The sequence below is a fragment of the Gymnoscopelus microlampas genome (genome assembly GCF_963454915.1).
Source record: "Gymnoscopelus microlampas genome assembly, chromosome: 12".
NCBI lineage: Eukaryota > Metazoa > Chordata > Actinopteri > Myctophiformes > Myctophidae > Gymnoscopelus > Gymnoscopelus microlampas.
The window spans coordinates 11,975,705-11,999,836 of record NC_139949.1 but is presented as its reverse complement, the minus strand read 5'-3'; the positions used below and the strand labels follow the sequence as shown (position 1 = coordinate 11,999,836).

General features: G+C 40.8%; 1 protein-coding gene across 1 annotated transcript in view; it reads left to right on the top strand.

Annotated features, from left to right (window-relative positions):
- Positions 1-24,132, top strand: part of nrxn2a (neurexin 2a) — a gene marked incomplete at both ends in the record, with an annotated part of 214,644 nt that overhangs the window by 21,192 nt on the left and 169,320 nt on the right. The window contains 3 exons of the mRNA XM_084075179.1: positions 11,633-11,653; positions 18,235-18,264; positions 18,490-18,531. Of these exons, the coding sequence (XP_083931305.1) occupies positions 11,633-11,653; positions 18,235-18,264; positions 18,490-18,531 (93 nt within the window). The remainder of the gene's footprint in view (positions 1-11,632; positions 11,654-18,234; positions 18,265-18,489; positions 18,532-24,132) is intronic.

Sequence of the window (24,132 nt, the reverse complement as noted above, 5' to 3'; positions counted from 1 at the left end):
ATTGGAAGTGATTATTACACTAAGAAATGAGCAGGCAAAATTGGAACTGGAACACTATAAAAATGAAGCTAAAAATGGGTACTTTCTCCTGACTGGCTAAGATTTTGACACCTACCGGAAAATGTATTTTCTGTTTATTAAAGAGCTGGAGAGACGGGGAGAGTCCTGTGACTGAACAAACACTTTATAGCAATGATTACTATCAGAATATAGTGCTTTAACCTTTTAACAAAATATCACTTACCCTACCTTTAACACTTCACCTGCCAGAGTTATTTCCGATTTTTTGCTGTTGTCTGCCAGATATTTTTCATTGAAATTTCAAAAGTACTCAGGAGCCGAGATACATCATTTTTAAGTTTTACGTTAACAAGGAAGTGGATGGGAGTCTTTTCCTTCGAAAAATCATATCTCCTTGGTCTTTGGGTCAAAGACCAAGGAGCAATTTTTTTTCAATTTTTTCAATAGAACGCATTTATGCGATCTTGGCGGCCAAGTGCGCTATTTAATAGATCGCATTTATGCGTGATTGGCAGAAAATGAGTTAACATAAGTATAACTAAATGCATTTGAAATTAAATACAAATGTTACTTTTCAGGATTCCAATTAAAAAATAGCAACAAAACAAACAAAATAGCGCTGCGCTGCGACGCATTATGAGCTTGTAGATCGGCTATTTTTGCTACTTTTGAGTGAAATAGAATGGCGAGGTACAAAAAAAGTTAGGTGTCTTCCCGACAGTATATGCAATGTGGCCCTCTGGAGTGAGTGTGGAAATATAGTGGCCCTCTCCATCATCAAAGTTGCATCACCCCTGATTTAAAGAGTCGGTGCTCGTAAGTTCCCAGACTCTGAGCCCCTATAACCAATAGCACCAGCAGCACCGTTACCTTCTTCCGACCATATGGCTGACAGTTAGAGACTGTCTTGCAGAGGGCTGCTGCACAGAATAAATAACACAGGAGAAGTCACACATTACTTTAAATGATTAAAACTGAAACGCGGGCGATCCATGCAGAGGCAGACAGGTCACAGTTGACCAAAATAGACAAAGTGATATTCAGTCGAGGCAATCTAAAAAGCGCCTCAACCACTTCGGGTTCTGTCAGTAAACAGCAAAGTTGTGGAACTTGGAGATAAAGTTGCTACAGTTATCCTACCATTCCACAACAACAAACATGAAGCCTCATTTTGAAAATGTCCAACCAAAATGAGCATGGTGCAGTGTCCGGAGCGCCACCAAAACAAGCACGTTTGGACTCATATTTTACACCGGGCCGTGACAAGCTCGCTATCTGCAGTACGACAAGAGGCTTGCACTAAAAACCTTCATTCACATGCAAGGACATGAGGCCGATCGGTATAATTGAGGGGACGGGCTTCAGAGAGTTCTGTCGGGAATTGGAGCCAAGGTACTGTGTGCTTGTAGAACTGCACAACTGTACGACGGCACCTCAGACGAAATAAAGGAATCCCTCGACAAATCACAAGACAAATATGTGGCTCTTAAATGGAGAGGTGGACCTCGCTAGCAACAACAGCCTATATAGCAGTTACAATCCCACTGGATTTCAGATGATTGGGAAATGCACAACTACAGTATGTACTGAAACAAGACAGGGAAAGCCAGACGGCAGAAAATGCATTCAAGGCATTTTGGATGTCTACTACTACGGCAGTGGTTCTCAAACTTTTTCATGTCAAGGACCCCCTAATTGACACTTATTACCCCGCGGACCCCCATTTGAAAATATTAGCCAGGGACCCCAATAAGAGAAGGTTTTTACGGCTCTCTAGCAGTGATTCTCAACCATTTTAATTTCAAGGACCCCCAGTTTGACATGCATTAGGCTACGGACCCCCATTTAATTGCATTTATACCTCTGGGACCCCAATTCACATTGTAAAACCAATGTTAATTTAACTCTGAGAGTGTACAAATGGAACCAAATGGACCCGTTAGGGTCCATTTGGTTCCATTTGTACACTCTCAGAGTTACAGACCCATAAGGGTCCATTTGGTTCCTGTCCATCATCTAGCTGGGGACCCTCTCAAGTACCCCTGGGGGTCCCCGGACCCCACTTTGAGAACCAATGTACTACGGCATAAAAAGGAAATCTGTGATTACCATTACAGACGACAATGGTAGAAATGATGTCAATGCAGTGGAAGACGTCTCCGTACCGTGATTATATCATGTGTGGCACACACCATCAACTTGGCAGTGTGTAAAAAGGGCTTGGGGTCAGAACCATTGAAACCCCCATGAGCAGGCTGAAAGTGGCGGCAACACATTTCAGCAAATCTACCACCGACAGCTACCTCCCACAGGATAAAGAAGAACTGCTGCGATTGAAAACAAGAGAAGCTGATCAACGGCTGTCCGATGCGTTGGAACGGCACTCGTGACATGATCTGCAGGGGATCGGACTATCGGGGCAGCAAGCAGCTGTGTCAGCTGTTATATTTGAGAAATATTTATTTATATTTGAAGAACAAGTGAATGGTCGCCATGGAAAAGGGGAGCACAGATTGTATGAAAAGCCATGAGTCTCTAAAAATAGGTAGAATAGTGGCCCTAATGCTAAGTCACGGTATACAAATGTCATAATATTAATGCATAGGCCATTTTCTTTTTACAAAAGGTTCTTAAACCTTTCACGGTGACAACAGAAGAAATTTGTCCAACTGCATCGGCTGTACTGCCGTTAAAACCTGTTCTGCTCTCAGCTGACCATGGTTACATGTCGCCTTTCCGACATGTCGCCTTTCCGACGTTAACGAACCCTATACCTAACCCTAACCCTAACCCTAACCGCACGCGGAAGCCACTAGTCGGAGTGGCGAGATGTCGGAATGGAAGGAGCACACCGCTGACCATGACGCCAGATGATCTAGAACCACCCACATTGACAGAGAGGAAGACAAAGACCATTGCGCACCTGGAGAAGCGGTATAGCGAGGAAAAGGCCATTTATGCTAACTGAACAAAGCGAGCAACCTGGATCCAGGCTTAAATTAAAAGAGGGGCAAAATGGAGGAGATGAAACAGAGCGTGGCAGGAGACCAAGCCCGGTACCGGACAAACCCTGTGATCAGTAATCCACTGGGAAAACTACTCTAGCTGCGATGGGGGATCTCTTCAGGGACATGCATTGCACAAACAGGCCAGACTAGGACAAACACTCTGCTCCTTCAAAAAGAGATGTTGATGTGCTGTACGAACAAGAGGCTCCAATACCTGCTCTACAAAATCGGTTCACGTGGTGGAAAACCTCAGGCTCTAGGAGATACCCTAACATTGGCAAAATCTCACCATCCCTGGATCCTCAGTGCGATCAGAAAGAGTCTTTTCCTCCACTGGGAATATAGTGGAAAATATAGTAAAAAGAGGCATTGGACTCTTCAAATGACTCTCTTGTGTTTTTTTGTGAACTCTTTAAGACCGGGAACGCATCTATGTGCCATTTTTAGATTTCGGGCTATTCAAAAATAGCAGATATACAAGCTCACAGCGCGGCACCGAGTGCCGACTTTGCTTCTGGGGGTTCCTGGAACTAAATATTTTACAAAAGTTCGCTTTAAAAAATATATAATCCAAGATTTTGCTACAAATTTTCACGATTTTTCAAAAATAGCAGATCTACAAGCTCATATGAGCTTGTATATCTGCTATTTTTGAATAGCCAAAGAAATCAAAAAATTACACACAGATGATGCGTTCCCGGTCTTAATTAAATAGGTAGGTCTACAACCTGAGTGGATTACAAAAGCTATCGCGGCTAAAGGCTGCTTTGGCATGTGATCGCGTGAGACGAGATCACGCGAGGTAGCTGTATTGCTCAGCTAAGCATGGTGATCTTAATAAAATCTTGTAGTGTGTGATGTTCCACCATTTTAAACTTGTAGTGTGTGCCTGTTTAAATTTATAGAGAAGATAATCCTGTAAGATTAACCTGTAGTGTGTAATGCAACCAGATTTCCAAAGTGTTTAAGAGTTTTAAACTCCATTAGTTTTGAGCTGGGTTTAACTCATATCTTATGAGTCAAATCACATCATCCAAACACAAATCTGTATCATATCTGTGTGAATCCAGGAAATGCTAAGTCAAGAATGGAGAAGCATTATTTGTCACGCTTTCCTGATGTTCACCCTTTCTGCACCCTCCGCACGTCCTGCTCGGAGAGGATTAGCATTCCTGTAGCCAGAGGTGGAAAAAGTACTCAATTTTCTTGCTTAAGTAAAAGTATCAATACTGCAATGTAAACATACTCTCTTACAAGTAAAAGTCCGGAATTCAAAATGTACTTGAGTAAAAGTTACATTACATTTTAGCTTCATTTTAGCTTAAGAATTGTAGATGAACATTACATTGCAGTTGATAATCTATGCATGTAAAACAAATATATATAATGTATTAGACCAAAATTGTTGTTATGAAGCAGTTTTGTACATATTGGTGAAGATTATAAAGTTCATCAGGTCCATTATCTAAAGGGGGACTACAACCCCAGACCAAGGCCGGCGCCAGGCTTTTTGCAGCCCTAAGCAGAATTTGATTTGCCCCTGAGAGAGAGAGAGAGAGAGAGAGAGAGAGAGAGAGAGAGAGAGAGAGAGAGAGAGAGAGAGAGAGAGAGAGAGAGAGAGAGAGAGAGAGAGAGAGAGAGAGAGAGAGAGAGAGAGAGAGAGAGAGAGAGAGAGAGAGAGAGAGAGAGAGAGAGAGAGAGAGAGAGAGAGAGAGAGAGAGAGAGAGAGAGAGAGAGAGAGAGAGAGAGAGAGAGAGACCTTCCTTACATGATATCGGGTGGCAAAAGTTAACCGTTTTTTAACAGCTTTCATATAGGTTATATACTGTAGGCAAATTAATATGTATGTTTTCACCCCTCTCTATGGCGACCAGACTTTTAAAAAAAAGGGTCTGTCTGAATCCTGTCCTGAAAACCAGTTTAATTAGTTATAGCCTAATTGTTTTATTTTGTTTGTTTGTTTTTTGGCCTTGTACAGTACTACAGTAGTGCAGTGAGTGAACTGATAAACAACTATTCGCCGTTTTTTAACAGCTTTCATATAGGTTATATACTGTAGGCAAATTAATATGTATGTTTTCACCCCTCTCTATGGCGACCAGACTTTAAAAAAAAAGGGTCTGTCTGAATCCTGTCCTGAAAACCAGTTTAATTAGTTATAGCCTAATAGTTTTATTTTGTTTGTTTGTTTTTTGGCCTTGTACAGTACTACAGTAGTGCAGTGAGTGAACTGATAAACAACTATTCGCAATGGCATTTTTGACATGACATTGTAACATTCCACATGGTGGAAGTTGCACAACTTGCAGTCGCAACGACACGGAAAGTGAAGCTGCAGGCAGCCACAGAGAAGATGACAGACAGAAGTGATAGACAGTAGACACTGTACGGATATAAATAAATAAATAAGATAAAATGAATCCTATGTAACATTGTGCTGTGAGACCATAAAGCACAATGTTTAGAAGAAGCATTAGTCATTAGTTAGTACCCGCCTACTCCCCCCGAATGTCAACAGAAAGAGACAGAAGCAGGCAATTTTAATTGCAGCTAAAACGGTAAATAAAGCCAGGAAGAGGAACGCTTTGACATAACTCTGTTGTTCGTACTGTAGCTGGTGAATGAAAAGAATTCTTAAGCTACTTTTTATTAAATCTGGCTTGCTGTAATTGGGGAATAAACATAAATTATATTAATTGGCCTATTCATGATGCGCTCTGAAAGATTACCTATATACAGCTAGTATTGCTTTTGGTGCGCCTGCCAAAGAATTAAAACAAGAGAGATAGTATGTACTCTTGTTGTTGCTCTGCACCATTAGCTAATTTCACCCTCTCCAACTACCTTAACAATATAAGAAGTGTCGCACACAGAACATTTAGAGTGTACTGAACAGAGAGTGATATTGCCGGTGGCTGTGTAGACCGACTGGGTCATATTTAACTGGTACTGTAGCTTGGAGGCCATGGTGATTAGTTAAAGCAGGACATTTGGAACAAGGCCTATAGTAATAATAATAATAATAAATACGTACAATTTGTATAGCGCTTTTCTAGGAACTCAAAGTCGATTTACAGAAACAGAATAAAACAACTTTAGTAGGAAAATGTGTTATTTCTTCATGAATAATAGCGTGTGCTCATTCAATTTGGGATATGACTGCTTTATAAATTCTAAATCCTAATAACCATGGAAAGCTGATCTAAGCTAGTATTATTGTCCATTATTTATCAACAGTGCATATGGGTATTACAACATCAGAGACATGAGTGTGTGTTGAGCGTCTGTGTAGTAGCCTACATCATGAACGAAAAGTGACATCTAGGCTCTGTGTTTTTGATTTCGTAATTTAAAGGTAGGGTAAGTGATTTGCTTTGGTTAAAATAAGTGTTAAATAGCTCTATATTCTGATAGTACTCATTGCTATAGAGTGTTTGTTCAGTAAAAGGAGTCTCCTTGTCTCTCCACCTCTTTATTAAACAGAAAATTCATTTTCGTTTCAGTTTCAGTTTAATTTCCAATTTTATCCAACCAGGACAGAGAACTCAATCAGGATACAGATTAAACAAGTGAAATTGGAAGTGATGACACTAAGAAATGAGCAGACAAAATTGGAACTGGAACACTATACAAATTAAGCTTAAAAATGGGTACTTTCTCCTGATTGGCTGAAATTTTGACACCTACCGAAAAAATTATTTTCTGTTTATTAAAGAGCTGGAGAGACAGGGAGACATCTGTTACTGAAAAAACACTCTATAGCAATGATTACTATCAGAATATAGTATTCTAACCTTTTAACAAAATACTTTTTGTTTTAACCAAAAAATATCACTTACCCTACCTTTAAGTGACTATAGCCTTGCGGGTTTAAACAAGTATCCACCCAAAAGTACATTCTTAATTACCTGTCAAACAAACATGTACTGCTTGACCACATCGGTACGTGCTAATTAATTAAATGGAGACACAGGCTGTGCTACCCTGTTGAATGGAACAAACACGGTGGATGTAGCGTTACAAACAATGTCGAAATACAGTAGTACACTATTATGTTTTATACACACAAAACACATTGTACATACAATGAAAAAAACATTTGAGGCGAGATGCAGGCAATGCAGGAACATAAACACGATTCAGCACTGCCTTGTTGCAGTTTGTGTGTTTACATCTTGGAGTTTAGATCCCATAGCCTGCGGGGACAAAGGCACACTCTGTGGAGATGAAACATTGAGCTGGAAAACTCTGGTTTAAACCCGCACCCACTGCCCCCATCACTGTGATTGGCTGAGACTACACCCTTCCTCTGATTCACTAAGAAACATCACAATAAAGGTAGCAAAAAGATATTAACCCTCTTAATGTCCCTGGTGGTTTAACCCGCTGTCATGTCGTGACAATGGCTCAGGGGGTTTAACCCGCTGTCATGTCGTGACAATGGCTCAGGGGGTTTAAGCCGCTGTCATGTCATGACAATGGCTCAGGGGGTTTAGTCGGAGTATAAACTCTAAAAAGTTGTGCCCTACGAAAAAAGTTACGTCCCCTTTTCAGGCGCCCCCTTCATCAACTTAAGCTGGCACAGAGCCTGTCTCTACATTGAGCTGATAGCGTGGGCTGGCACACTGCTTGATCCACGGGAGACATTTTGCTCTGTTTTGTTTGGGGAAAAGAAAAAATAAGAAAAGAAAAGTGCAGCCTCTCAGTACTAGTGACGCATGATCACCATGCACATATTAGACCATTTTCTCCTCAAAAGCCGCATAAACCAGTGTTCAGTCACGAAGCGACCACATCGACTCCAGTTGAAAAACAACAATGTCTGAGGGCAATGGTTGCTAAGCTATCATTGGCCAGGCTGTAATCAAGCGGAGGCTCTATTTAGCGATATCTGAATTTAGTCTCTGCCAATTAACCACTTTCAACCTGGCGTCCCTTTTTTGTGCATGTCATTATAGGCGAAAATGTTCCAGATAATTCGAAACGTTTCACAGTTTGCAAAAGTAGCAGTTCTGCAAGCTCACAACACATCCCACTCTGGGGGAGATAGCGATTCACACTATCTCCCCCTCCACTAAAAACGATGTCACCAGATCACCCCTCCATAAACGGATGCCCTGACAACCAGTAGGGTTCAATAGGGTAGCGACTATAGATATTCCACCTGCAAACACTACAGTACCATTGTGTTCATGCCACGGCCTCTGTGGTGGTGGGCATTGGGCAAGTATTTTAGGTTAACTCTACGCCACCCAGACATAACCTTTATAGATGGTTTTGCTTAATAAGTGCATATGGTGTCCACTTATGTTGTCAATCCAAACAATGGTTCCACTTGTTTGGTACAGAAGAAGTATTGACCGTGTTAGACTGAAGTAGGCTAATTTAAGGCCCCTTAAACCCTGCTGTTATAGTAAGTGATGTTTTTTTTTTTTCCCTGCATTGGCCCCAGGACTCCGAAATAGCCAAGCTGTTACTTAGATCTTTTGAAAAATAATAAAATCTTTCTATTATTAAAGAGTCTGTTTTAGCCAGTTTTTGGCTGTCTTAAACGGTTGTTAATGGGGCTTAAAGTGTGAGAGGCAACAGGCCACCTCACTCTCTGATATCTGCACAGGAGGGCGTCTGGTATCTTTATCACACGATTTGATACAGTTCCACTTCCCCAGATGCCTGAGGAAGGTCTTTTTGTGACCAAAACGTTGCATTCCTAATAAAGATGTTCTTCCGTACCGTGCAGGTTAGGCAGTGTGCGGGTCATTTTTGTATTGTTCTTCACAGTCCCACTTCTGAAATCATAATGACACATTAAGGTCACTCACAAAGGCACTCACAAAGACATGTCCATTGTATTGTCACACTCTCATAAGCTCTAGCTCTGCCACAGAGTTAACTACTTAAATACCCTATATTCTTCATTGGCCGCGGTCCACCAGGAGTCTACTTGGCCCCCTCCTTTTTTATCACCTACACCAAATCTCTTTGCCCATTATGACATGCCCAGAATAGAGATGATAGGGTTCATGTGGTTCAAGACTTTCTTACACTGGGAGTCTATGCAAACAGTCTAGCACATTTTGTTTTAAATCAGACCTGGCTTTCTGTGTCTCAGCTTTTTCTTTTAACTCTTTAACCCATTAAGACCTGAGATAAGATTCTACAAATGTCTTCTAAATCCTAACAGTTTTCTGAAACACTTATGTTGCTATAATATCAGTGTTTCTCAGACTTTCTCATGTCAAGGACCCCCAAAATTATATGTATTTGGCCGCGGACCCCCATCTCAAAATATGTTGTTCCAGGGACCCCCAGAAGCAAAGATATTGAGTTAAAAATGTTCGGTTTAAAAGAATATATTCAAAGATTTGCACACATTTTCACGATTATTCAAAAACAGCAGATCTACAAGCTCGTAGCTCGACACTCGGTGCCGCGCTATGAGCTTGTATATCTGCTATTTTTGAATAGCCAAAGTATAAAATAATGGTTAAAGTGGTTACACAGATGCAGTTCCCGGTCTTAAGGGGTTAAAGTCCCCCTCTACTCAGAAATGGGTTCTTTCTAAAGTTCATTCTTCCGCCGGAGGTTGGGAGCTTCTCTAAAACAGAGACGGCTGTGATGTCACCAATCAGGCAAACCTGAACCATGGTCCATGGACAATTAGACACTTTTCTGAGTAGCAGTGGTGGGCGAGGCCTGTGACTTTTGCATGTTTTAATATTATTATTAGGTTATTACTTTTTACTTGGGTAAACCATGTTAAACATGGTAGAGGTGTTTTTACATTAAAGGGTCTACACCATGAATTTTAACTTTTTCTTCATTTTTGTGTGTTTTTGGTCTCCCCCACCTCTCTTCTGTTCCAACAAATACCCGACTTCGAGCATGCAGGCTTTCATAGGCTATCTGTGGTATTGCAGGTGAAAGTGCTTTATAAGCCAGAGAGAAGTTAGTTGGAATGAGTATATCTGAGGCTTGATTTAGGCTCAAACCTTTTGAAAAACGTTTGAGGGACATAAACAATATGATATCAAATATTATTATTATTTTTTAAATTCATGGTGTAGCTCCTTTAAAATGCGTCTGGAGGAGGACTTAAAATCCCACACTTTAGCGCCCCTATTCTGGCCATGTCATAATAAGCGAAGAGACTTGGTGTAGACCTTTTTTGTTCTAGTCTACACCAAGGGGCCAAGTAAAGACCTATGGGGGAGATCGGTCAGCAAAGTGTATATATATACAGGATTTAAAGGTTAAATGTGTGTGCATGTAGAATCGTTGAATGTCTTTTTTGGTTGTTTTTCCTGAGGTCTTTGGCAAAACCTAAAAAATGTGTGTGTATACTTAGTTTTTCATGAACTTAACCTTGGGCATGCAGTGATGAGATGCAGTGCTTGACCGATAGCAACTATGATACAAGTTTACTGCTTTAAACCTGACCAAATAAGAATGTTTGTAAACAAACAGGGAGGGGGGATTTCGGGTGGGGGGGGGGGGGGGGTGTATTTCTGGGTGTGTATGCCGCATCCGGCCAGCCTCCGCCCTGCAGCGGTAGACAGCAAGCAAATTGAACAAAACATTGACAATTATACTGAAATCATGCTGGGTTTGGGGCTATAAAGCCAAAAGCTCTGTAGGTAATGAATTCGGACTGGAGTTTTCCATTTTATCTGCTTTGAAGTATAAACACACACAGTCATTCCACATACACACACAGAACGGAAAGTACACTGCACGCTCTCTGTGCGCATTCATTCCGTCACTGTTACCGTGTCATATCAAGTACTTTATAAACGTGGCCAGCCTGCAAAAACAAACTTTCTTCATACTAGGAATTGAAAGAAAAAGAGACGGTCATATAAACAATAATGTTAAAAGACATGGATTATATACCATGGATAATACTGCCCCAATGCCACATTGCCAGCGTTATAAACCCTGAAATACATTTATGGTTGTTGTGATGATTTGATCTATTTTAGGAATGTCATTATAGGCAATTTCTTAAAAACAAAAAACTCTTTTCAACAAATAAAAATAGCAAAAATAGCAGATCTACAAACGTTAAAAACAAATGTGAGCTTGTAGATCAGCTATTTGCTATTTTTTTCATTCTTATCTTAACCCATTAAGACCTGAGGCCGACTCTTAAAAATACTTTTTCATTCTTGTTCATGTCAAGGACCCCTAAAATGATATGTATTTGGCCGCGGACCCCCCCATCTCAAAATATTTTGTTCCAGGGACCCCCAGAAGCAAAGATTTGAGTTTAAAATGTTATATATATATTTAAAAAAAATATATGTATATGTATATTTAAAAAAATAATATATATATATATATATATATATATATATATATATATATATATATATATATATATATATATATATATATATATATATATATATATATATATATATATTCAAAGATTTGCAAAAAAAAAATCCCTATTTAAAAACAATAGCCAAATAAATCTAAAAGGACACAGACGCTTTCCCGGTTTTAATGGGGTAAGTTGAACGTATAAAATAACTGGTTAACATTCTATTCTACTCTTGCAATTAACACACTGTTTTGTATTTTTCTTTGCCCTCCTGCAGCTCTCCAGAAAGCAGTGGAAGGTAAGTCTGTTTCATTCGACTTTGTCCAATTTGCTATCACAGCATGGGTTCTATCAGGGTGTTGACTGTTTGGCTGTAATTGTCGGTTTGGACTGCAGTTATGACAACTAAACTGAGTTGAATTGAGATAAATTACCACTGCTAATTAGGTCAGTCACGCAAACACACTTAATCTACTGAAGCATCGCAATGTACATAAAGTATGCTTGAGGTGGCTGGAGACGTGTGGAACAAAGTGGGTTTCACACAAATGGGAAGGAATTAGTACACACTAGCAATGACTGAAGGCTCTTAGATAATTATATTCTTAATGTCTATGCCGTAAAATGTATGTTTGTTGTTTTCTATGTTATCTTTGTTAAAGTCTGGACATTCACTGCTCATTGCCTACAGCCACAACTGTTTTGTTTTAGATGTTATCTGCATCTCCAGATTCATATTTAACCCAGAGAGTGACTGTGTCAAATTATTACTATGTGCTTTCTTTGTTTACACTGGGAAAAGCCAACGCTTTCTCACCCCCAAAAGGCATATAGAGACCAAACGTCAAACTGTGACTTGAAGTGTGTGTGTGGGGGGGACAAATAAGGCACACGTTGATGATGTTGACTTTTGGGGAATATGAGTTACGATTCTGACATAAGTCGGGCGACGCTGAGTCGGCTCAAGCGGACTTCGCAAAGTTTGGCACGGCGACTCGCTCGTCTAAGCTCGCTCGGTGGTGCCTCCCTTGGCTCAAGTCCGCTTGAGACGGTGCCTCTGTCGTTTTAACTGTTTTTTTTTGCCGGACCGGCTTGGGTCTGAGAACTGGACTTCCACATTCCTGGAGTGCAGAAGTGCCCGGGAAGGCACCGTTTGACAGAAAGGGTACTCCCTTCAAGTCACTGTTTGACATTAAGGTCAATAAGTCACAATATGACTTGTGGGAGTGAGACAGTGTTGGAAAAGCCAGCTCCACAGGTGTGCTTGAATACACAAATGAGGACCTTTACCCATTGACTAGCACTATTTTATGTCTATGCTGCTGCAAGGATGTAAAATGTCCTCGTGATCTGGCTGATCAGTATATCAATAGTGAACAGTGTGTCAGATATTAACTCATTCAGTGCCATTGACGTGTAACACGTCCATTTTTTCCAAAGCCCAGAGTGCCAATGACGTCTTACATGTCCAAACCGTGTTTTCAGTGTTTACGCTAGATGGCGCCCTATGAGCCACCATTTCACTCTCAGACAAACAGAACCAGGAGATCACACGATCTCAAGATTTCCTCCACCATTTACTTCCTTGTTATTCCATTTGGAAAAACGCCTGTATCTCGCCTCCCTGGTTTTACTCTTGACGAGACATGCTATATTCAAGGGCCTACAATTATTTTCGCGGAAGCACTGTGAAACCCTCCGTGTTTAGCAGCGATCGGGGGATCGATCATACTGGAGATAAATATTCGGTGACTACTTGAAACGGTAAGAAAAACGAAAAATCGCTGGCACTATTGGCAATTATTTATTTATTTACTTGGCACTGAATGAGTTCAAAGTTATTTTCAAATGTATTTTCAAAACTTTTGTGGTAATGAAATTGTCATCATGTGGCACACTAGAAATGATTTCTCAACTTCTTGACTTATTTTTGTTGGCAAGGATAGGGCCATTTGTCTCTCCTAATTAGCAGCTAAGTTGAAGTCATTTATAATTAAACATCAGCAGTCTCAGCTGAGGCACGTTGAACTGTAAATGAGGACCCAGCATTTACAGATGCAGCCGTCACAGAATTTCCACTTCTTACTGAATGTTTTTTAAACTGCTGTTCTGCTCTGCTCTGCTTCCAAGCGGATTTGACGGGGAGAATTTTAGTGTTGGCGTCCACACAGCCACGAGGAGGATTGGTTCGGTAACTACCCAGTGCATTAGAACTGCTAATGCAGGATAGATGCCCGACTCATTCATGAATGGGGGACCTCTGCAGTACATTGGCCACCTCTAGAGTAATGATGTGGGATAGATACAGGATACATCTGTAAACGTGGACTTCTACAATGGCTATACCACCACTGAAAAAGGGAGAGTTTTGTTTAGTCTGCAGCAGAGCGGGGCATCCATCACCCCCTATAAGGGTTTCAGGTTGCAGTGACAGGACGACCGACAAGCCCAGGAGACCCGTGATAGGTGCACCGGACCACTGCACATGATAAATCACTGCACCTGACTTGAAGAGCAGCCCGGTCTGCACACATGCATACACACACACACGCACACACCAAAAAACAACGCACACACGCGCAGGCCTATGCTATGTGAAATCTTGCTTTTGCTTATGACAGTTCCGTGTTGAAGCAGGTGACAGAAAAGGAAGGAGAAAAAAAACATTACCGAACGTTGTGGAGCATTAACATCTCGCAACTCCATTGCTATGCAGAATCCATCCTGCAACTGCAGTAGCAAACCAAACCAGAGTTGCTTTAGAGATGTTTTAATATGCCTAAGAGAAAATAAGGGCTTGAGCACAACAATCGAGGCGTCTATGTGTTTACAAGACATGCCTCAGTAACAGGTAATAGGTTTCGTTTCAGAAGGTCTGTTTCCAAAAAACGTAGGATTTAGTCACTGTTAATTCCGATGGTGACAAACAAAAGACGGTATGACCACACGCTCAGCAGATAGCCAGGAATTATTAAATGGCACACTGCAAAGAGAGAGCGCATCAGAATCTTTATTGGATTAAAGCTGTGACATGGAGACAATCCTCTGTGCAGAATGCATGAAAACAATGATGACAGTGAAAAAAATGCCTCTCTTCAGATGCTCTTTTTTCTCTATCCAGGGCACAATTCAATGTGACATCCGGCAGCAAGTCTTTGTGGTTCTTATTTCTTTGGGGCCACAGTAGACTGCTCCATACATTATAGCTTAACATCACCCCCCCCCCCCTTCCGGCAAAGATAGCGGCGATGGTAACCCATATGCTATATTTGGACTTTGAACGAAGGGGTTTACAATGAGTGCTGCAGGAACAGTTCTTTGTTCCGACGGAACTTCTGCTTAGCAGGGAACACCTTGAAATCAGATTTGTGCTGCAGGTGAGTCCGTGAGCGGTGTCTCCCGTTCGTATGACGAAGGCAGGCGTGAAGGCCGTGGCGGGGCCGTGGTCTGCGGGCCAGAGGAGCGCAGTAGCATCCTCTTGATTTGTCGTGCAGGGCGGAAACGGGCCTGTGAAAACGAGATAAGGACCGGCCACCACGCTCAACTGATACAGAACAACAAAGACGGAAAATCCCTCACACATATAGAAAAATTCTCACTGACGACGGCTGGAAACGTAGGCAGGCGTAATATTAAGCACACGGTCACGTGCTGCATTCAGCCACATAAGCCCACAATAGCGACATCAGCTAGTTTTGCCCTTTTTTTCCTCCTCCACACGAGATGCCGGGTGTCAAGTGTCAATAGTCAATAATAAGATTGCGAGAACAATCAATTATGGTAACTAGAGAGAGAGGGAGAGAGGGAGGGAGAGAGACAAAGGTGGCTAGCTGTGGCCAGTGGAGGGCAAAGTACAGTACTCATCCCCAGTACTTGAGTCAAAGTATAGATACTCCTTGTCAAATAATACTCAACTACAAGTGAAAGTTGCTCACTCAAATTTGTACTTGAGTTATAGAATTCAAAAGTGCATGCTTTAAAAAAAAGACTTTAGATATTTTCATTGCTGTACTGAAATTTAGACTTTTTACAAACATAAAAAAACGAAATCAATAATAGTGAAAATAGCCATTTTCACTATATTTGTAAATAGAGCGTGGTTAAAGTGGTTAATTCAGTCATACGTATCCAAAAATACAAATGTTCAAGTAAAGTGCAGATACTCAAAACGTTTATTTAAGTACGCTAAATATATGTACTTAGTTACTGTTCACCACAACCACAGATAACTTTGTAAGACAAGGACAGGGCTGGTACTAGCAGGCTAGCATCGTTCGGCAGCAGTGACCTTGGTGTAATCCCTCTACAGCAGGCTTTTTCCAACCTCTGTAATGCAGTACTCTTCATGGAACCCCAAACTTAGCACGTTTCTAAACCCTGGTGTGATGGGCTTCTCCTCCTCCCAGAATCGAGGAGCATCTAGGACTCTTGTTAAATATATTGAGGCTAAAGTGCAGTGAATACAGTAGCTAATCGGCGTTCATTTGTTTTTCTTATTTGGCCTTAAACTAAAGGACGGCTCCCTCTGTCTGATTTGAAATGCCACTTTGATTTGAAATGCTGTTTTAGAAACGCTGTCAGTTGGCATAAAGAACGCATTAACACCCAGCCCACCCAAAATGATTTATTACGTGTCACTCAGAATTACAGTATGTAGCCTGCTGGCAGATTGTTAGTGTAAGTGTTTCAGACTTAGAGACTCCTTATTGACCAGTCTCCCTGACAAGAATGATTAGCCTCATTTTGCGTATCTCACAGAACACATTATGATAATTCCCACTTTAAAGATTGATCAAAACATATCAATAGGAATCTCTCCACAGTAATGCTGTCGTTTCGCTGTTGTGTTTATAATGCTGAAATAAACGGATATTACTGAAAAACAACAAAAGGCACCTTTTTCTTCACTCCTACAGGTTGGTCATGGTGCCTTTTCAGTGGGGTGCGGAACTAAGTGGAGTAGCGTGTACTGGGGCTGGGCAATTAACCGAAAATATACCGAAACCGATATTTAACAATAATCCATTTAATTGCTCATGTAGGTTAATCGAATAAAGCAGTTTAATGTATACTGTAGTTTTTTTCTTATATATCAACGAATCGAATCAAAAACATTCTAATAGATTTTTGTATTCACCACTTAACCCTGTATTGTACTTCATTGTACAGTGGTGGCATACAATAATAGCCAACATACTCACAACGTGCCGCACCATGACACTTTGTGAGCTTATAGATCTACTATTTTCACTATATATATACTTTTAAAAAAAGGTTCATTAATAGTAATCGAGGCAAAGGTTTGAAATAAACGTGATATTGATTTGCAGTCATACAGTATCACCCAGCCCTAGCGTGTATGCGCTACATCCTCCTGGTGAAATTCCTCACTGTCAGGTAAAGAAAAAAGAAGAGGCTTTGACGTCACGCATATCGGAAGAGACGAGGTTGTCTGTGCTTTCCGGTGTTCTGTGCTTGCGGTATAGGAGTTAGCCGTGACAAGGGACTAGAAAGCGCAGGGAATCGGGAGATTGGCATAAACGACTAAATTGGGCGAAACGGAACAGCCAATTGTCACGGGTATGCTGCCCTCAGTCCAGCAGTGACCAGTGGCCACTGAAAGACAAAAGAGAGACAGAGGAGACGAGAGAGGGCTGGCGAGTTGGATCACCAACATGAAGGAGGAAACATAAGCTTGTTACTATGCCAACACAAGAGACGGCAGCCCTACAGTACATCTCAATGCAGAACAGGCATCATGTCCCTGTGGAGGTTTGCAAGCTCAAAAAGCCTTAACGAAATTAAAATCTCGCTAAAGTTTATCACGGAAGAGAAAGAAGGGAGATCCGACTGAATGAACAGTAGATTATTTATGTGGCTCAGCCTGCTGAGGTGCCTCGGAAAAAACATCACTATACAGTTTACGTGGATGTTTAACATGCCTAGGTTCAACCTTGCTTTCCTGTTTCATGCAAGGTCATTGGATGTACTGTACCATAGAGGAATAGGGGCATAATGTATGCACAGTAGCCAATTCACTAACAAATGATCAGCGTTATAAATCCCCCATAGGGTGCCCCTGATGAAATGATCAATCTCATCCACAAGTTAATTGCCCTCGCTTCCTCCTACAATCTATGCATTCGAATCGCCTGTGATTACCACGGTGTTCTCTGGGTAAGATGTCAGCTTCAATTCTTTTCTAGAAGCATTTACAGGACACTTGGCTGCATCTCAACACCTCGCTGCTGGTCGGCGTTGAGGCGACTGAGAGGCCTTAAAATGTTGACTATTATTGACACAAGAATCCCAAAAGCATTTAAGTTGTCAAATAATTATCTTTCACACACTAGGTTATTGATTTTCCCTGTCACACAGTTTTTTTCTTATTAAGCCATTTTGTTGCTGAATTGAACAGAATCCTGCAGATTACTGACGGGTACAGTTTTGAATGTCTGTTCCATTTAAGACGTTTGCGGTGGGGGAAAACCTTGTCAAAGAGCTGTGTTTTTTTTTATGAATTGGATAAATGACAATAACTACTGTAACAAAATTACAATCTGCGAAAGCTGTCTGCCTCAAGTAAGCATATGTGTTCCATTCGGGAAAAAAAGCATCTCTGTGAGCAACAGCCTCAAGGTGTTGCACTGAGCAAGATGTTTTTTTTTCTTACCTTGCTCCTCCCCTCCCTCAAGGTATTTGTCTGTTTTTGGTTTGATTTTTGTCCTCTGTTTTATTTTGACCTCCGACATCCGTCCCAACCCCAGGATGTCTGTCACAAACTGCAGTCCAACATTGTGACAATGCTTTTGATTTCTTCCCGGACCTCTGTTATGAACTTCCTGTTTTCGTATCCTTTTTTCTGTTCTTTCCCTCAAGGTCTGGCGCACCTGATGTTAAAACGCCAAGGTATGGGGCCTACCAGTTTTGCTTTTTGCTTCCTGATCACCCGTTAACCTTCATCTTCCCTGCCCTGCAGTCATTTTAGTTTTAGTGTGATGCACCAGTATTTCCCGTCCTCTCTCTTCCATATACTTGCCTCCTCATTCCTGCTTCCTGTCATATTGTGTTGTCTGTGCTCACTCGACTTTTTTTCCCCCGTCCCTCACACCCTTGTCCTGACCACTGACCCAGCCTCTGGAACGTCACCATTGACCCCTGCAGTGTTTCACAAAGGTAATGCATTGCACCTATGCTCACAGCCTGGCCTCGGCTTGGTTTTTCATGTGGTGTTTTCAAAGGGAACATATACGTCAACACTAGTCAAGGCAGGCTACAGGTATATCCACTGCAGGAGCTATCAGAAGCCTCAGTAAAGTCCTTATTGTCTGTGAAGGAAATGTGTTTTGTCAGCAAATGGCAAAGTGTAATGTTGACTTTCATTCAAATGTTCCAGGGTTACTACGAATTGTGATTTCTCAACTATTTTCTTTTGCTTGTTAAAATTATCACAAGCGCAAGTAGTCTTTGTATGAAAGAAATGTGTTTGTTACATTATTTATTCTCGTCTAATTATGCATACCTGGGATGCACACATGCATCTGATTTCCATAAACATAAGGGATATCGATAGTGTCAAGTCGTTTTTTCTTTGTTTAGTTTTTTGCTCACCTTCCGTGACAGCCCATCTACTTCCACCTAACAATTACAGAGGAAAGCTTTGTGGTGAAATTGAGTCATCTCATATAGGACCCTTTGCATTGCATTTATCCATAATTTCTGACAATATGTTTTGCTGCTGCTTGGTCGAATACTTCTCACATTCTCACATACTCAAGAAATGTTCCCAATTCCTGTTATGAAATCTGGGTTAGCCATTTTTTTGCCACGGTGATGCATGCCAGCAGAAGCTCATCCCTGTTAGCTGTAACTGCTGGTAAACTGCTTTTTTGTAAATAGAGTGAGCTGATTTGCAATGATGGAAATACTAGGAGAGACATGAACCGAGTTTTTTGATGCATTTTTAATGGCACTTTTCAACTGTAGTGCACTCACTGGAATGTGAAATTTAAGCATATGTGCCGGTACAAAAATAGCTTTTAAACTGGTTTAACTAGTACACAGCAAGGAAACAAGGATCCTAAAAAGCCTAGTGGGAAAAAATGCTCCTGCCGTCCTATACTGAGAAAAATAAATAGATACATTTAAGTTTAAACTATAAATAAAAATGTTTTTGTGTTAATTATAATATTATAGACTGTGGTCTCAGCTCAAGTGGCACTGAATTGCCCAGTATGCTGTAAACCTTTTTACCTGTGTCCTGCTCTGCAGACAGTACGTTATAATATACACCAACTAGAAAGGTGTTCTTCGCCAGGAGACATGCCCCTAATAATGATACAGCCATGAAAGTAGCACTGCATGCGATTAGCAGTTGTGCTGTACATCAACTCTACTGTTTGCCTCTGTCTCTCTCATACAGTGTATGAGAGAATTCCTTGTGTCAATTATGTCCGTATCACCAGTTGATCAAAGGTTGCGATTTGAAATGTGTTTTCACTGTCCCGCAGTCACAGAGAGATCTGAAATGTCATCGACATTGCGGCTACACACGTTGACAGTCCATTGTACATGAAACTGAAAAGTAATGGCTTGTAGGATGAGATGTACACAGCTATATCTGAAAGTTGGCAGACCATGCCAGCATAGTCTCAGGAAAGAGACATTAGACGTGTGTGTGTGTGTGTGTGTGTGTGTGTGTGTGTGTGTGTGTGTGTGTGTGTGTGTGTGTGTGTGTGTGTGTGTGTGTGTGTGTGTGTGTGTGTGTGTGTGTGTGTGTGTGTGTGTTGTGTGTGTGACACACACAGCATGAGATGGGGAGAGAGAAAATAGACAGACTGGTCTCCCAGCCCGCTTGACATATTTACCATCAAATTCAGTAGGAATGTACCGTCACCCAAAACATGTTATTGTCAAATCCGGCATGCTCATTCGGCAACTCTTCATGGCTGTGATTTCCAGACGGAGCTGTGTTATTCCATCGTTTTGGTGAATGCGTTGGCAATCGTTGGCAAGTAAAACAGCTTGGACCGACTTGAATGTGCACAGACATTAAGACTTGTGATTTGCGAGTTTTGCGGTTCAGTATGTCACATATATGAATGTACAGTAGCTTGTGCCAGCATATTTACATTGCTGTGACCAGCCCCACAAGATGCATATCCCATAGACTTGAGGGACGACTGCTGTGCCGATTAGTAATTCACAAAAATTGACATGGTTGTCGTTTACCAATTTTAAAAATGTCACACACACATAGATTTCGCATGATATTATGGCAGAGATAATTATTTACAAATATTATTTGAATCTGACAGTAAGGCCCCCGTTTTTGCTCCCTTAAAAATATTCTTTCTCTTTTTAAAGCCATGTCTCGCTTGAAAGAGATGTACAGTAATTCCAGCGATTGTGGGGGGCTTCACTGGCCCCTGGATTTCTGGTGGTGCTGCTCCGTTACATCCATACGCTTTCAGAACATTTGCACAAAGACAAAAGAAATGAACGCAGAAAAAGGACAGATGGGTATTTTACAGTTTTAACGAAAAGAGATGATAACCACACACTGTTTAGAGTGCTCACAAGGTGAATTTAATGTGCGGCGAGGTTAATGTGCAGTGAGGCACATTAAATTCAGCTTGGGAGCATTCTAAACAATGTGAGGATATCATCTCTTTTCACCACTGCGTTTCTTTAATCCACCACCTGCTGTGACTCTATTTGAATGCATGCATTTTCTTGGACTCTTTTACAGTTTAACCACATGAGCCCTGGAATCCTTATTCTTTTTCTTTTCTTTTTTCTTTATAGTTTTTTATTCTTTTTTTGGATTAGCATCCCTGAATATTCATAGTAGGTAAAAATAGTTTTAACTTTTGGCAAAAATGGAGGAACTTTCGGGGGAAAAAAGCATTCAGCAAAAATAAAAGAACATTCTGCAAAAATGGAAGAACATTGAGCAAAAATAGAAGAACATTTAGTGAAAATGAACATACTGCGAAAATAACATATCTACGATCTCACGTTGTGACACAGCTTGTAGGTCTGACATTTTCATTATTTCACATACTGTACAACTACGGTATATGAACGTATAGGGCTTAAGTGGTTAGGATTAGACTATATCACTGCGTAGATATTAGTCTGGAATCTCTGTGTGGAACCTGCATTTCCAAGGAGCTGATTTTAGAAAATGCCTCTGGTGATAAACCCGCCCCACATTTGCATACTGGGCCCTGATTGGTGCCCCACAACTTAGGGGGCAGCGAAATCCAATCACAACCGAGCGTAGCCAGACCAAATGTGCCAAGGGCATTTTTCTTAATTTTTTGTACTGGCAGATTAGTCTGGTTTCCAGGCTAGGTTAGGATGGTTATTGGTAAGCCCAGATGTAGTACACTATCCATATTAATATAATACTGTAGGTGAACCCCACCAGGGACAGACATCATGCTTGAATGGATGCAGTCAAAGAAACATGAACACTTAAAGCCATAAATGCTGAAATAGTAGGGAAGGTTTTCCCAAAAGAAAAACAAGGGCAAAAATAATGTTGTTTTATACTAATAGGATAATAAAAATAGGTCAGCATGTACAATGTATAAGCTTGGCATATTCTATACGGATAGCAGAAAGGAAAGATGTACAAGACTGATATGCAAATACCCCTTATCAATTGTTATGCATGATGTAAAACATGTACTGCAATATTGAACAAAGAAAGTTATTATTGTTTCTAAATACATCATTTATAAATTATTTCTAAATACCCCCCCCCCCCCCCCCCAAAGGTTTTGTATTCATTCACAGTTGAATATGTGTGATATTCAGTCATTCTGGTGTGTTTATTATTGCCATTCATTACACTGTTTCATATGTTCAAACCACATTACATCTGTTTCCACCAGATCAAAGTATCCCTCCCCTTAGACATTGCTTCCGTACAGCATAATGATATGAAAATAATCCACACCCTGTCTCCATGGCGACTGTTTTATTTAATTTTTCTAAACGTATGATGTTTGCAATTACAGTAAGACTATAGAACACTATTGATTGTCAAATGTTGATTTGCATTTCAATAGACTGGGGATAACTGAACTGACCTCAACTCAGTTATCAGCCTTTATTTATTCAGGTCACACTCATCTGCATGGTCAGTTTTTCCCGTTCATTATTTTCATAATGTATAATAACTCTCCATGAACTAATTTATACACTAGATGTTGTGTCGGTGTCCGGTGGGAAAACCTTGTATGACCAAAACTGTTACTTTTCAGGAAATGTAAAAAAGAACCTGTGTTACAATGATCTAATGCATTATTTAGGCACAATCTCTGGTTCATACTTTTCAGTGGTTCAATATTTATAAAACCCGCAGACACACTTTCAACCTGGCATCCCTATTTTGGGCATGGCGTTATAGGCTAAAATGTTTAATTATAGTAGAGCTACAGTACGTGTAGAGCTTGTCGCGCTTGTATCCATTTTTGCTACTTTCGCACAACACTGTCATACTTGAATATAAAGTAGGACATTCATTTATCAAATAAACATAAAAAAAGATGAAATATACAAGTTTTCTGCCTGACACCCACAATGTGACATTCTGCATTAATTTTGTGAACATTCACACTTCTCTCTCCCTCAGAGACTGAAATAGTGTTTGTGTCACACCAGGGATGTGCTGCTGCCCACTTTTTGGAAGGGGTACATGTTCATATGGTCACTGGCGGGTGGAAAGCTTATATCAGTGGATCTCAAACCTTGTCATGTGAAGGACCCCCAAATTGACACTTATTAGCCCACGGACCCCCATTAGAAAAGATATGCCAGGGACCCCCATAAGAGAAGATTTGTACGGCTCTAGGAGTGATTCTCAACCATTTTAATTTATTTTAAAAAACAGTTTGACATGCATTAGGCTACGGACCCCCATTTAATGGCATTTCTACCTCTGGGACCCCAAATTATATTGTAAAATCAATGTTAATTTAACTCTGAGAGTGTACAAATGGAACCAAATGGACCCTAACGGGTTCATTTGGTTCCATTTGTACGCTCTCAGAGTTACAGACCCATGAGGGTCCATTTGGTTCCCAACTATCCATCATTTAGAACTGTTATTTTTCAGGAAATGGGAGGGGAAAAAACAACCGTTGTTCCAATGAATCCAGTGTAGTTATTGTTTAGTCACAAGCTCTTGTTAATACGTTTTAATTGGATAGATATTTATGAAACCCACAGAATTCATCCCGTTTTACTCCGTTTTTTTATGGTTTTGTCTGAGAGGTTGCATTGAACGGGCACTACGCCAACATCCTCGTCTATAATACCGTGTATCACATCGGTGACCAACTCCCTAGAAATAGAATCACCAGGGACATGCCACAGCACCCCTCGTGAGATTCCTTCTGGGCTTGAGGGTCCATTTTCTGCTTTAGACCAGATAACACTCCTACAAGCCTCATTTGGACAGAAAAGCTCTGAGAAAAATATTGTACGATTCCCCAAAGACATTCAGCCATTCATCATCACTGGAGAGGCCCTGGGCTGTACATCAGTATGACATAATAGATTAAAGTCTTGGTACTATGGAGACTAGCTTAAGGATAGAGTTTATCACTTTGAGAAATGGTGATTGGGTTGAACCAAGCCAAAAGATAACATTATTCACTCATATGAGCTTCTCGAAGCTCATGCGTATGCTGCCAAAATTATGCTGCTAAATACTGTAAGTTATTCTACCGCTTCAACCTTCTTATCTGTCATAAATACACC